Genomic DNA, 15,920 nt, shown 5'->3' on the forward strand with positions numbered 1-15,920 from the left:
TGCATCCCGATTACTTGTAATCTGTGTCCTGTGTGTCCTGTGCGTCCTGTGTGTGTGTCTCCCATTTTGAGTGTTGCTCAAAACACTCGCTTCTCAATCAACGGGGGGACGAGTGGGCGTGGCTTACAGCTGATGAATTGAACAACTTTAAATTAATTGCTTTATAAGTGATTCATTTTTTAAGCTGTTTTGTTGTGTTTTACTTGGAGTTTGAGAGGGTATTTATATGGGTTTTTTTGGGATCATGTTTCAACGTGATTGACGAGTTAATTGTTTGGGGAAAGTACTTGGAATCGGAGGAGAAATTGTCTTAGCGACAGTGCGGAATGGAGTGGCAAAGGGTCTTGATTTTGAGGGACTAGAATCGGGTCCTAAAACCCTTAGATTCCCAATTGATAGACCTTCACAGACTGCATCAATTTGAAGTTTTTAAAGGTACGAGTAGTATGATTTGATTAAAGTTAAAAGACTGCCACTAAAACGAGTCTTAAAAGCCCATAGTTTCAATGTTTTTATATGATTGTTTATTAATAATCTTTTTATAACATTAAATAACATATTTCTGTAAAGTTTTTATACCATTTATGTCGTTGAAGGGCTCTACCGCAAAGCAAATACCATAGAAATGTATATTTTTCAAGAGGCTTCTCCCTTTATGATTGTTAAAAACACAATCCCATAATTTATAAAAATATTTTAGTGGCAGATTTTTCTCCATTTCCACATGAATATATGTACCTATGTATATCCTTGCCGCAAATATTTAAATGGGCATATTCATTGCAGATATTTCTGCGGTTCATCCAATAAGATAGAACACACTGCCATTCGCCCATTAAAGAGTCATCATATTACAAAAAATAAACCCAGAAAATTGAGAGAGTGAGAAAGGCTTTAATGCTTTTAAAGTATGCTTTTTTTGGTGTACCCAGTACTCGAAGGGTATATAAATTGTGGGTAGGCAGAATAAGAGGTTCCGACTCCATAAAGCATATCCTTATAGCCATGCCTCATGGATACTGCTTAATAGATGCTAGAAACATCATCATATCATGGGATTATCATAGACCGAATGAAGAAAACCAATTGGAGTATTGCTGAGTCGTTTGTGGCTCTTTGAACACCTGGCCTTCGTACAATAACCCCCTTTTCCAGTGCATACTTTTGGGGATGCCGACTGAAGGGTATCCGAGTGTCGAGGTACGAGTTCTGCAGCTGCATTAAATGCATAGTTTTCTGTGTGTGTGGGAGCATGTAGGGGGAGAGTGTCTGAGGGGCTGGAGCATTCATTTGTATGCATTGGTGGTGGGTACATTTGGGGGGTGGGGGGTACGGGAGCGCACAAAAGGGAAGAAAACTAAAAAACAATTTGCATACAAAATGAAATAAAAGCGCATGAACACTAAAAATGTATGCAAAACTAAATCAACAAAACGCCACAATAATAGTAATTATGTTAATTATGCTAGGCACACACACACACACACACATACAGAGCACTCACACATGGATGGATACTGTCACAGGATGATGCAACATGTGCGTATGTATCTTTGGGGTACTTGAGAAACTTTCTCTACTTGCTGTTGGTTTGCTTTTGGTTTGTTACTTCCTACAAATTGGCACAGTAGAACTCGAGGATCCGCCTGAGAAAACCCGAGAGCCTCGCCGAGCAGGAAATGACGTCAAAGTAATGGGGAAACTACTGTTAATTGGGGCAAAGGGAAACTGTGATGTACTCTAAACGGAGAAAACGAAAACTCAAAGGGAAATCTACGCATAAGAAATCTTTCCTTCTGTGGGAATTTGGCAGATAATTGAAAAAAGGAGAAGTAGAACCAAAAACACCTCGAGACACACACAAAGGGGGGAGGTATGTAGTTTTTGAATTTCGACAAGCCAAGCCTCTCTACGAAATGGGAGAACCCTTTCGCTGGGAAGTGCATTTCCGGAATGTTTTAATGAAGGAGCTAAAGCTTTGGTTTTGAGCCTGAGAATTGCAGCCTCGTGTGGCAGCTAACTGGAGGAGTGAAAGGAAGTGAAGGAAGGTAATGAAGGCGGAAACCAGTGTATGGGGGAGTAAATGAGCGAGTGTTTGGGCAGGGGGGGGCAGTGGGGCAGGGGGGCAGTGGCATGTAGGAGTACGAGTACGAGCAAGTGCGAGTGTTAAATGAATGCAATGAATTATGTATGAATTACTGAGCAAATGTGCTCATCGCTTTTACCTACAAAGGCACCACCATGCCACAGCACACACACACATACACACACACACACACATGCACACACACACACACATACAGGTAAGAGAACTACTTGAGCAAACAGGGACTCAGTAAAGCCATAGCCACAGTAGCATTTGTTTGCCCCAACCACACACAGTCCCCCCCTAGACACTCCCCCCTTGCGGCCCTCTTTCTTTGGGCTTTGTCTTCGAGATGAATTTAAATATTTAATAGAAGTTTTCTCTCTTACCCTCTGCCCTTTGTCGTTTGTCGTTCGTCTTTTGCTCTTTTTCCTTAATTTATTCAAATTATTTAACCATTGCCTTTGGCTAGGACAACCGCCTAATGTGTTTGCCCTGCAAACAGGACTTTTGATCTGTGTATTTGGCCTGCAGGCCAAAGTTTGTAGCCCGTCGGCCCGCCCATCGATTGTCCGCTTTTGACCAGCCGCAAAGTGAGCATTTTCCCCAGGCTTTGCCATGTTTTCTTTGATTGTTTTCCCTTGTGCATGAATATTTATGTAAGCTGATTATAAGGCATAATTTGTGTGCTACTTTTCATCCAATTGTTGCGCACAGAAATATATGTATTATATTTGCGGCTAAGCTGCTTTTAAAATGTAACTAAAAATGGTCAAATCGAGCAGCGAAGAGGGCTTACAAATGTTTCATTTTCATTCGTTTTGTTTGCTTTTAATCCCTCTCAGAGAGAGAGACTGAGGGGGGGAGGGGAATGTCCCTCGAGAATAATGTAAATATCAAGCCTCAGGAACAGCCTCACACAGAATGCAGCTGTTTTCCATTTGCGCTTCTAATTGACACAAATAAAATAAAAAAGAAGGAAAAGAGATCTAAAGCATATTAAAAATTCATTAAATAGAAAGCCGAAGGACAGCAGAAGAAGGACTGCAGACAGCTTTAGAGCTGGAGCTGGAGACAGCTGGCAGAGGCGATAGACACCGATAGAGCCAGAGACAAGGCTAAAACTGTGGCAGGATAAATGCCAGAGGCAGTACACAGTACACAGTCTCTCTCTAGAGCAGTAGTTCAAGTAGCTGCTTGCCACATGCAATCCATAAGGAATACCATCAATCTTCGTTCTCCTGCCACAAGCACACACACACACACACACACTGACAAATTGTATGTGCAGTGGCTGGGGCTGTGGCAGAGAGGAGGATGAGAATATATTGCAACATATTGTATATCTAAACGAGTTAATCGCAGTTTGCAGCTCAACTTGTGACAGTTTTGTGCGGCAGCTAATAAGAAACAAGAAACAACAAGAGCAACAGTGGAGAATACAGACTTTTTTTCCACATAAGAAATATCATAAATCACACACGACTTTTCCCCGCAGGAAGCCAGAAAGGAGCACGTAGAGTCTCTGTGTTGAGAGTGGAGTGTGTTTTGACCACACACAAACAGCCATGGGATGTGTGTCCTTAAAGTGCAGTCGTCCTGCGGAGAGTGTGTGATGCCATCGATTGGATTGCTGCATCCTTAAATGGATTACCGATAATATCATCTTGAAATGGGGGGATTTTCCCAAGGTGTTGAGTGAATTAACACACACACACACACGATAGACACCCATTGAATTTTTAGGGATTTTTTTCATGGCTTAGCATTCCGAATGGCTTCTCCTGAATGGCATCCTTGGAATCTCTGTCTTTCGCTCGCTTTCAATTGGATTTCCACCAGAGACAGAAAGACAAAGAGCTGCTTTGACATCAACGGAATATCCATTCAAAGCGGAATGAATAGATTTGTATTCTCTCTAATGGCGGGAGCATCGAGCATCCCCCCAACAAATCGATTATGACAAACCCAAAAATAAAACTGGAATAAACGGAAAAGTACACCCAAATATTCCAAGATGGAATGTGCCACAACATTCTGCACCTTTTCCTGGCTTCAGTTTTACGTTCTGCATTTCAGTGATAAAAATTGTCGAATATTTGGTAGATTTTTGCTCGTTTTCCTTTTCTTAATTTGTGCCAATTTCTGAGGGTACTTCAGCTGCTGCTGCCATGTGGATTTTTATGCAAACTATGCAACAGAAATTGCACCCAACAGAACCATTTCCCTGCCACTGCCACACAGCAATTTTGTATCAATATAAAGGCCAGGGCACGCCCCAAAGTATGCCAAAAAAAGCAAAAAAAGAAGAGAGCAAAAGCGAGAGCTCAAATATTTCCCATCGAATCGAAATGCTTTTACACAGCAAAAGTTTTATATATAGACATGCTCGTATGTCTGCCGATTGTAGCACATTTTTGGGGTGGCGGAAAACCCCACCCACTTTCCCCTCGTTTTTCCCTCCTTTTTCTCTGCTTGTGTGAAAATAAATCTGTGTGCGTGTGAATTGGTTTGCATTGCGGCTCTATTATGGGTTTTACTTTTTATCACAGCATGCAGCAGCAGCAACAACAGCAAAAAAAATGTCATAACTTCAGGATACACAGGAGTGCAAGAGGCTGCCGATAAGCGGTTAAAGGATGTGTCTATGTGTGTGTGTGGGTGTGGCATGCAACGTACCTTTATTGTTGTGAATATTTGAAAATTTTGGTAGACATTTCTATGGCTTTTTGATTGAAAATTTGATGATAGGTATTATGGGTGTTATTTGATAATTTAGGAATTTTCGGAAAATTTATTGGACATTCTCGATGAATTTCTTGAGAGTGTAATTTGGAGTTTTATGGATTAAAAAGATCAAAAATTGCAAAATTTATAGCTTGGTTTTGGTAAGAAAAACCCCCACTCTTCCATAGTTTATCCTCTCTCGAATCTTCAATTTCTGTTAATTTTTTGGGCGACCCCTAAAGACCATATGTGCTTCGTATTTTGGAGTATCTTTATGGGCCACACGTGTGTGGCAAATATGTGTACGTGCCACCCATGTGTGGAGGAGCCAGTCAACAAATCACACATAAAATTTATTAGAAATTTCGTCTCAAATCAAAGTGAAAAGTGGCACCGCTGTCATGATGCACAGCTGAGGCGCCACCAGAGAGGCGCCTGCCATATTGTATTTTGAACCTTTTTACTAACGCATTTTCTTTACTCATTCTCTGACACTTTTGTTCTCCTTTTGGTCTTCGTTCTAGGTACCAGGATATCTTGCACATACCAACATCGCTTCAGCAATTTTCAACATCATTGGGTCCAATTGTCGATGGACATGTAATACCAAATCAACCGTACAAGGTCATGGGGCATTATACGGAGCATTTCAGCCGGTTTGTTAAGCAATTCCCCTGTAGCCCCCAGTAAGCTCTGACCCCAGGTCCCCACCCCCACCCCCTCTGCCACAATGCCACAATTCCTTGGCGTTTCGCTGCTTTGGGGAGCTGTCAAACATTCCTTGGGCTCCTCTCTGGCTCTTTGCACGACTATTTATTGTGCGTTACTTGATTAGACGTCTGGTATTTCTTTCTTTCTTTCGTTCGTTCGGGGAAAAGGCTTTCTCTGGCCCTCAGGTGAAAGTGAAATCGTCTGTAAGGAATCCGTAAGAGGCAAGACCATTTAACACGGCTATTTCTGCGTTGGCGTTTTGGGCCATCATCAAGCAAATTACATTTCGAATGTCACTTGTTTGGGGGCACTCAATGGGCACTCTTAGTGCTCACAAAAGGTCCTGCAATTGAGCCTGGAGCGTCACAAAATCAATAAGGATATAGGGACAGACCGCAGGTATAAAAACAAAAAAGAAAACCAAAATAATTCGGGGAATATATCGAGAAAAAGGAGAGGAGCGCTAAATTATAGGCCATCCATCAATCAACTTCTGTTTTGGGGGAAAAGCACTCACCTCTTCAGAGGAGGAGGCAGGGAGGAGGCAGGGAGGAGGCAGGCACGTGCCACACAGAGTAGACATAACCCCCAGGGATAATCTAATAAAATGCGTGATTAATTTGATTTTAATTGTTATCCTTTTTGGCGCGAGAAAGTCAAACGTGTTTCGTTGCCAGAATAGAATAATAGCTGCCACAGGAAGAGCGCCATTAATTACGGGCAACAGACAGACAAACGGAAGGATACATCCGGGGAGGTTACGGGTGTACGGGTTGAAGGCTGGATGGGTGTACGGGTTGACGGGCTTACCGGCAAAAGTAAAACAAAAGCACGTTTCACACGATTGAATGTTGTTGCTTTTGTTGCTTTTGTTGCTTCCGTTAATTACTTTAATCAGCGGATGACCTGAGGATTAAAGCTCTTACAGTAATGAATGACAGAGAGCACTCCACTCCAGTCCACTCCAGTCCACCCTCTCTTTGAGGCATTTCTTTGCAATTTAACAAGTTTTGCATTTACTTTTATCGACGGAGGGAAAGTTTTCCCTTCAAGAATATAAGTTTTAATGCGCCTCTATGCCCCTCTCGCTCTGATATCTGCTGTGAAGCAACAGGACAACAATGGTTGAGGCAGGACTCTCGGAAGAGCACTTTTCATAGTTGTAGAACCATTTATCAGGCGGCAGCGGCGTAACAAGTTACGCGCCACAGGAAGAGGCAACAGAGGCAGCAGCACTCGTTTTATTTTTTAGTGCTTTTAAGTCTCTGCGTTTTATGGGCCTTCATTGGGCTGTTCTTTCGATGGCCAGGCAGAGTGTGCACTGCGAGAAATATTCGGGTAGAGATAACAGTGCAAAAGGGGACCCATGTTTGACCCACGCTCTCTCTCTCTCTCTCTCTCTACCTTTTACCAAAACCCATCTCTGACTCTCTCTTAAACCATTCTTTATGCTCATCTCTCTCGCTCTCCCTCGTTCTAGTTATGATTTATTATTCGGCATCACGGAGTCAGAATCCTATCACACACTGGCCGCATTAGCACTCGAGGAAGGATTACGTGAAAATGAACGCGATAATTTATTACGCTTCTATATGCAGAGTCGCTTTGATGTACGCCCCGATTTGGCATTGGCTGCCACGCTAAAGAAGTAAGTGAAATTTATGTATATCCCTCGCCAGCACCAAAGCCGTGAATGGCCTCCAGGCAGGAGGCCTCTCCCCCTCCATTTATAACTTAGTTGCATTTAACATAGTTCTATGGTGTGTGTGTGTGTGCGTGTGTGTGTGGCATGCTACTGCTTTGCATATGTATGTATGATGGCCGCCACAGCCATATCGTTCGTCTCAATTAGAATTGTTTATGTGGGGCAATTTGTTTGCTAAGTGCCGCGGATTAGCGACGCCTGCCACGTCGCCTGCCAGGCATTGACGTCAATGAAAAAGTACATTTTGCTTAAATATTTACTTTAAATTGTTATTTATACGCCGAAGCTGCTTAAAAGATATCCGAATTCGGTTTATTACGATCCCAAAGGACTCTAAATTGTAATAAATGATCCAAAGAGGAGTGGACTCATTGCCCTTGGGGCCCACGGACATTACTCCCTTCACTTTGCTGCAAAACAATGGACTTGGACATTGCCACTATCTCATTTTCAACAGAAGTTTGTGTCCTTGTTGCCAGCCTCTTCGGGGAAAGTTTTGTGTGCAATAAATAAATTGCACAATGCACACAGGACACTGGACACTGGACACTGGACACAGGACCCTCCTGATGCACACGCTCTTGCCACTCTTGAGGGTAATGTCCAGCCATGGATTTTACTCGTTCCTCTCTCTTTTTTTTGCGTGTCATTCTATAAAACTTATTTGCACAAAAGATGCAATTGTTTTCCGAAAAAGATGCAGCAGTGCACAAGGATTATAAACGGAATGTCCAAGCCATTCAGTAGCACACATGTCGGCAAAATGGGAAAACGGACAAGAAAAGCACAATCTAAGTAGAAGAAACGCCACGAAACACCAAAACGAATACTAAATATTCTACTTGGAATGACCTTTGATTGAGGATTTTCATTTGGAAAATATAGAAAATAGAAATATATTTAGAATCAATTTTTATCGCTAGATTTTAATGGCCTGGAAGAGGTTATATTTTATTTTTCTATGATTTTCTATTGAGTTTTTCCAACAAAAGATGAAATTGTGTAGAAAAATGTATGACAAAAAACACGCAAAAATAAAAAAACAAAACAAAAACGAAATCAACTATTGTATCCGATAGATTTTAAAGAGAAAAGAAAGTAATTGAGGAAAAAGCTATATACCCTTTCTTTTTTAAATTAAATTTTTAAATTTTTGAGATATTTTTTTGAGGAAAAAATTCAAGAAAAATTATAAATGTTCGATTAATTATATAGATTTTTTTTTTTAGTTTTTGCGAACAAATTTTCTTTTCTTGTGGAATTTTTCGCCCATTTTCTTCATTATACGCCAATGCCATGGAAAGCTTTCAGTATCCCAGTATTTTCTACAGAGTTTTTTCCACAAAAGATGAAATTTTGTAGAAAAATGTGTGACAAAATACACAAAAAAAATACAAAAAACAAAACAAAAAAAAACGACTAGTATATCCGATTCTGGGATAGATTTTAAAGAGAAGAAAAAGTAACTGAGGAAAAGTCTGTACCCTATCTTTCTGTAATATAATTTCTAAATTTTCGATATATTTTTTAGAAGAAAAAATGCAAGGAAAATAAAAAAATTTCGATTAATTATATAGATATTTTTTTCGAATTTTTGCCAATAAATTTTCTGTTCCTAGGGAGTGTTTCTCCCATTTTCCCCATTATATTTGTATTGTTTTTACTGACTGCAATGCCATGGAAAACTTTCAGTATCCCACATTTTGAGAAGGTGAGAGAGATACTTGCAGCCCAAAGAAGAAAAAACGTATCTAAGCTTCGGGGCAGGCAGGCAGGAAGCAGGCAGGCAGGCACTGAAGCACTCCGCCCGAAGCGGCGGATAACAGCAATAACACCACGCAAACAACTAACAACAAAAGCAGTACAACAGCAACAACAGCAACAAACAAACAATGCAACAAAACACATGCAACAGCAACAACAGCAACAAAAAGGTTTGGGGGCTATGGGGACGAAAACGAAGGACAAACAAACGATTGAAAGGAAGTTCACACAATCAACAACAGATGCGCTTTTTCACATACGAAATAACTGGTGGAAAAACAGGGAAAAACTCTCCAGGGGAAATTGTTTTGTATGGCGTTGCAGGGCGCTGGTGGCATGTGGCAGGCGGGCTTTGCTTGTAGCAGCAGCACATACGAGCATTTGTAGCACTTCTCCGACTCTCTCTCTCTTTCTCTGTTAACTGCATCCCAGTGGCAAATGCTTTGTTGTGTCCGTCATTGAATTAAATGGCAGCCCCAAACAGCATTCTGCAACAGCGGACAAACGGACGGACAGACATCCCCCGGACACATTGACGGACAATGGCGCTGCATTTCGTTTCGTTTTGGAGGAGAAAGAAGCTAACCTCCCTTTCGAGGCGACTCAAATTCCAGGAATTTATTCCCCGATTGAAACTTGAAGAGAAACATTTCCACATGAATAGCATTATGATTCGAGAGTAACAGAAATACCAATTTAATTGTGTTGCATGCATCACTCCGACACTGATAATATCTGCAGCCTACGGGAATGTGATAGCTCCATAGAAAATTCCGAACAATGGATCCATTGTTTCCCAATTTGAGTACTGGAATGGAGCTCCCAGTTTGACCCCAGTTTCAGGCCAATGCTTTTTTGAAGTGCTACCCACAGAATACCAGATGTTGCATCTATCTTTTGTTCTGAAATTCGGTAAAACATTCAAGGATTGCATTTCAATGCAGCTCAGGACTTGGCAGAGAGTTCCTGTATAATATGTGCATAATTTACACATATTATTCCTCGTGTTTCCTTGTTCAAGCAAAAGCCTGAAAGAGAGGCGCCTCTCATTCGCCGTAAAATTACACCCCTTGAGGCACATTTTGGATGACTTTCACTCAAGAAATCACAAGATAATTTCATTTGCTCATCTCTTAGCCGTAATTTCTCGCATAATTCCTTTTGGCCTTTGAGAAGCCTTAAAGCGTAGACAATTGCTTCCGCAAGTTTGCTTCAAATTTCATTTTGGCTGCCAAGAGGCAGGGCGTCGGGCCCCGGCAACGGCACCTTCAGCGTTCAGCAAAGTGTGTCCTGGGAGAGGACCCTCCAGTGTGCACTCTTTTTGCCATTTTATCTGGGCGGCAGTGGCTGCAAGTTTTTAAGGCCAAACATTTGTAACTTTTAGGCATTGCTGGGGCACTTTCAAAAATGCTGTACTTTATGGCAGGTCCTTTGGGGCAGGCCAGCAGCAGCGGCAGCAGCAGCAATAGGTGTACAGGAGAGACCTGTTATCCGACCCCTTTTAGCATGCTCCGAGCGTGTTTTCCATGGGCTGCATTTAATGGCCGCCCAGATACAGTTACAGATACAACAGGAAGGCGGCCTTCTCTATCGCTTTGCCGCCCAAGCAACCTACTGCCTCAATCGTCCCTCCTTCGGGGCCGTGCAGGTCCACCTTTGCGGCTGTTTGCCGGAACCTCTCGCACATGTGCACTCGCCACCAAAAATTTGCTTTTCTAACATCAAAAATTGCCCCAAAACACAGCAGCAGCAATAAGAGCAACAACCAATAGCTGGACAGACAATGGCTTAAGATTACACTGAAAGAAATACAGGTAGATTACAACAAAATTTAAAATGGGCTTTTAAGAATTTTTGTGGTAATAAAACAAGCTCTGAAATAATTTAAATATAAATTAAATTTAAAAATTGCATTGAAACATTTTGTAATATTTTTTTATAATTAAAAAAAAACAACAACAGGCCAAAAATAATTTTCCTTAAAAATGTTTTTGAGATAAAATTGTATTATTTTGCTCAAGTTTTTATCGTAATTTTTAACCGACAATTTATGTATTTAAAAAAAATTTTGTTCAACAATTAAAATAAGAGTTATACATAAAAATGGCATTAAAAAATATTTAAAATTTAGTTTACTATAAAAAAAAAAAAAAATCGATTCAAGAGGGGCTCAAAAAGGTGTCGAATTGAAGAAATGTTCGGAATAGACTTCAAAGAAGTGAGTGATAGGTCCAGACTGAATTCAGATAGAAAATATATTTAAAATGGGCTTTTCAGAATTTCTGTGGTATTAAAATATGCACTTAAACAATTAAAATGGAAATTGAATTTAAAAATTGCATTAAACCTTTTTTTAATATTTTTTATAATTAAAAAAAAAATAACAACAGGCCAATATATATTAAATATAATTTTTTTAGATTACAATTTTTATTTTTGTTCAAGTTTTTACTTTTCTAAGAAATATTTTAGTTTCCCCGAAGTTGTGATTTAACTGCATTACTTTTCTTCATTTATGAAGTATTTTGTTGGTCGTGAAAAGTGTTTTCTCTAAGTGTAAGAGAGCCCCAGACCACCATAGAGGTCCCAGGCGCAGGCGGCAGGCGGCAGGCTCTAGGCCCCTGTGCCGCATGTTAATGAGTTCCATGGCTGGCAATTGCCCCGAAATTGTTTTTGTGTGCGCCGGCCCCTCGTCTAAATAGCTTTGTCCGCTTATGGGGATCGTCCTGCAACTGGCCCGTCGGGGGTGTGGATGGATGTTGCTCCTAATTGCAGGTGTTTTTGATTTACACTAGCCATGAAATTGGCCATTTTGGCATGTCTGTCTGTACTTTTAAACGAACGCTAAGCTGACACACATTCGCTCTGGCTGCCACCGAGATTTATGGCCATTCGAAATTGTCTACCAGTTGCCTGTGGTACTTAGAGCCAAGTACTACTACCAGAGCGAGAGAGAGGGAGAGAGTCCAAGAGTACGAATGGCTGCTGGACCATTGAAAAGGCAATTATTTAGTGCTGGCATTTGTATCCGTATCATCTAAAGGATTTAGCGCATGAAAGAGGGAGGATCTGCTTGGAGGACGTGCAAGATGAAGCTTTTACACATTTCACTTGAGCAATCCTCATTGTGTGTCTCCCTCTCACTCTCCTTTTGGCTCTGAGAAAAATTGCAGGTGCAATCCCCCAGACTATTTTGTAATAAAATTGAATTTTCCCAGGGAATTAAATTTTCCAACTCAATGGCCAAGGATTGTGCAGAGAAAGTAAATTGAAAATTTCTTAGTTGATTATCAAATAAAATTAACAGAAAAGCACTTAGCCCTTTGCCTGCCTCTTCTTTCTAGCTCCTACACTTTCCCAGTGTGGCTTAGCAGGTCTCCTCCTCCAGAAAAGGTCGCTCATTTCTCGGTATAAATTTCATTTACATTTCTCTTTCTTTGGGAGGCAACCTTAAGCCTTAAGTCTGTCAAGGCCTTCCCTCATTCTTTCATTTTCTTTATAAACTGTTGCTTAGTCGCATAATCTGGTGGCTTATCCCCCCTTCTTTCCCCACCGAAAGACACAGGACACACAGAGAATTGACCCAACTCAAAAGTGTCGCTGACAGCTTTATATTGTCGTTTTAATTTCCAGCAATTTATAAACCGCAGCCGAGCTCTTTAATTACCGTTCTGGCCACGAAAAGTTGTTGTCGGGCCACGAGACGCCATAGATAACAACAGGGCCAGCCCCAGCAGAGGGAAAGAGCGAGGAGACCGAGGACTGCCTGTGGCCGAGTGGCAGACAGAGGGTCAACAGGGTACAACAACAATGCCAGGGGCGTGTGACCGACCAGCTAGCAGACGCTTAATAGCATCAACTTATTTATTATAATATTATTTATACAAAAAAATATGCAAAACCGAGCGCACGCTTGGGTCATGGATATGCCTCAGTTTTGTGGCAGCCACGATCCTTGGCGACTGGCGACTGGCGACAGGCGGCGCTCGTTCGTTCGGGGCTGCCTTAATTTATTGTCCTAGGGCCGTGCTACAGGAAGTTGCATACATTATGAGAGAGGACATACCCACACAGAGTAGTGTCCTGCGTAGAGCCCTCTGTGGAGGATGTCGATGTGGGTGGTGGCTATACAAAAGCCATAAACTTTTAAATGGCATCGCTTTCGGCTTTAACATGCATTTGGTTGCATGCCTCATAACCCAGCAGGATTGGAGCATCTGGAACTAGTTGCTCCACTTTTATTCGTTTCATTTGGACCCCCGAAAAACTTCTCTCGTAAATATTCGCCCGGGCTCTCCAAAAAGTTTTCTTCTACTCCTGTTTTTTTTTTTGTTTTTTGTTTTTTTGGAACGTGTTGTTTACACGCTGAAACATCATAAATTACATGCGTGGGGCATGCCACTCGCACACTGAAAAACACGCCTCTTATGTGTACGCGCGCACGCGGTACGAGGCTCGAGCTCAATCTGTTCTGCTCTGTGTGTGTGTATGTTCCCTGCCACACGCATGGGGCAGTGGCAGCGGCCGACCGACCAGATGCCTCCTGGGATCTCTGGGACTCTGCAACTCTGGATCTCTGCCGCTGACATGCATTTTGTAGAAATTTCGATTATGCAACGGCCCGAATGCAAACAGCGGCGCTTCAAGCTCTTGAAAATTATATATTCCGTTGTGTTTCGGTTCCGTTTGGTTCTGTCCCGGCAGCAGCCTATAAAAATATGTAAATTGCAAAACCATTTTTCGAGTGTGGAAATTTTATTCATGAACTGCGAATGCCTCTTGAGGTTTCGGCTTCGGAATGTGTGAATAATCCAGGGAATGTGATTCCTGAGTGCATATCTGTTGATGATTACTACTTATATGCAGGTGGGAGTGCTACACATATTTATTCAGCCCCCAATTAGGGCGAAAATAGATGGCGAAGGGTTCATTTTATTTACCAAATCTACAAAAAATGTAACAACATTCTGAGGGAGGTTACAGCAAACCTTAGTTTTGAATTCCACCTAGAGAAAATTTGTGAATTCAATTTTTAATATTTACACTTATGTATATTTAAATATTTAAATTATTAATTTGGAGCCAAGAGTGGAAATAATTAATGTAAATTTATTTAAATATATTTCTAATCTAAAATAATATTTGCATATTTAAATTAAATAAATTTCCCACAAATTGAATAAAATATATTTACTTTAAAGTGTTTTAGATTTCAATTAAATATGTGCCTAATTTAAATCAATTTAAATTCTATTTTATTGTACTATGTTTTTATTTAAAAAGTAAATTATGTCTGTGCTTGTCATTGCTCTCACACTGCACTGAAATATTACAGTTTTTCTCATATTTCTGATATGTTCTCATATTTAAGTTTTCTCTTTAGTGAAATTCTGTTCTTAAATTCCCATTAAAAAATTTTTATTAGTGCCTGAAATGAAAAGAAAATGTTTTTGCTACAAATTCGGTTGGATTTTTTTCTGGTTTTTTGGTATTGAATCCACAAAAAAATATTGGCTGAAAGGATTGCTTGCCGGGTTCATTATTTTGGTCTGCGCTGCGATGCATCAATGGGAGAAGGGCTTTCCACGGGTAGATATCTTTCAGCTATCAAATGTGGCACTGTTTCACCTTCAAATGTGTGTGCATTCCACCGCATTCTGGCTTCTGCTGCATTTCCCTTTAAGCTTCTTTTGGCAATCTGTTCATCTCCCGCTCATCCCTCAGATCATCCTTCAGCTGGGTTGCACAGTGTAATAAAATGGTGCTTATTGCAGAAAGAGAGAGAGGGGCACTGAAGTACTCACTCGCATGGAAATGGTGTTTGCATGCCACCCAGAGCCACGCCACAGCGTGTGTTGCACGCTTGCAGTTATTCATAATCGTTTGTCAGTGGCTGCCACACATATGTTAATCCGCACAAACACCCACACGTCCGCCCAGAGGGGGGGCAGCACGCAAAGCGGCCACAGCATGCGGCATAGCAATTTAGGGGCTAAACAGCTTGGGCGTGTGCAAGGGTGCGTATACGCAATATATTACATGAATATTATATTCCACAAACACTGACCATAAAAGCCAAAAGAGCGGCGATCGCAACAATAAATAATTGAAAAGCTGGGGCCTTCCAATTGTTAAATATCACAACAATTACCATGTCACCGAACTGCATTAGTGAGGCGCTATTTTGACTCTCATTAGGGGTCCGCGATTCGCGTGGAGTGGCATCTAAAGAGAGCTTGCCTCCTGGAGTGGCTGCCAGCGGAAAGAGATAGAGACTGCTGTGTGTATTCGAGTGTATTTTGGGTTCATGAACCCCAACAGACGTGCCACCACTCGTGAGGCATTAACGCCAGTTAGTGTTCTGTAACCAGAACTCTCGTTTCCCTTTGGCTTGGGCTTGGCTTTTCCCTGCTTGTTGTGCCTGTGTGGCATATCAGATGTTGCGAGAGGGTTCTGGGTGATTAAATGGATTTGATTTTACTCGTTTTTCTCTCTCACTACTGCTGCAAATGGGTAGACTTTGATTTGAGCTCCAGCCCCCCCGGGAAAGTATCTCTGTGTATGTTTACCCTAATGATGGTTGCTTGTATGGGAATTCACAGGGAACTGGGAGGTGGAGCCCTTGGGAGAACACCTTTAATGGGTTTCTTAACATGAAATACCATATCATCCCACCATTACTTCCTGTCTACCTCTCTTCCAGTGTGGCTTAGCTGGTGGGGCACATTTTCACCATCTTTCGGCCACCAATTTGAGGTCTTAACTCGGAAACAAAAAATTGTCATTAGAAAATGCAATTTTAAGCTGAAAATTGCATTTTATAGCAGTGAAGGAACTGCAAGTCTCCACCATTTCGTACTTCATTAGCAAAACTGCTCAACAAATTCATTACGGACTCCCGACTCGACTCGTTTCGACTCCATGCAG

General features: G+C 41.3%; 1 protein-coding gene across 2 annotated transcripts in view; it reads left to right on the top strand.

Annotated features, from left to right (window-relative positions):
• Positions 1–15,920, top strand: part of Nlg1 (Neuroligin 1) — a 42,949-nt gene that overhangs the window by 11,352 nt on the left and 15,677 nt on the right. For both annotated transcript variants that reach the window (XM_033385918.1, XM_033385919.1), the window contains exons 7-8: positions 5,338–5,469; positions 7,005–7,172. In XM_033385918.1, coding sequence (XP_033241809.1) covers positions 5,338–5,469; positions 7,005–7,172 — 300 coding nt within the window. The remainder of the gene's footprint in view (positions 1–5,337; positions 5,470–7,004; positions 7,173–15,920) is intronic.

This window comes from Drosophila pseudoobscura, chromosome 2, assembly GCF_009870125.1.
Source record: "Drosophila pseudoobscura strain MV-25-SWS-2005 chromosome 2, UCI_Dpse_MV25, whole genome shotgun sequence".
Taxonomy (NCBI): Eukaryota; Metazoa; Arthropoda; class Insecta; order Diptera; family Drosophilidae; genus Drosophila; species Drosophila pseudoobscura.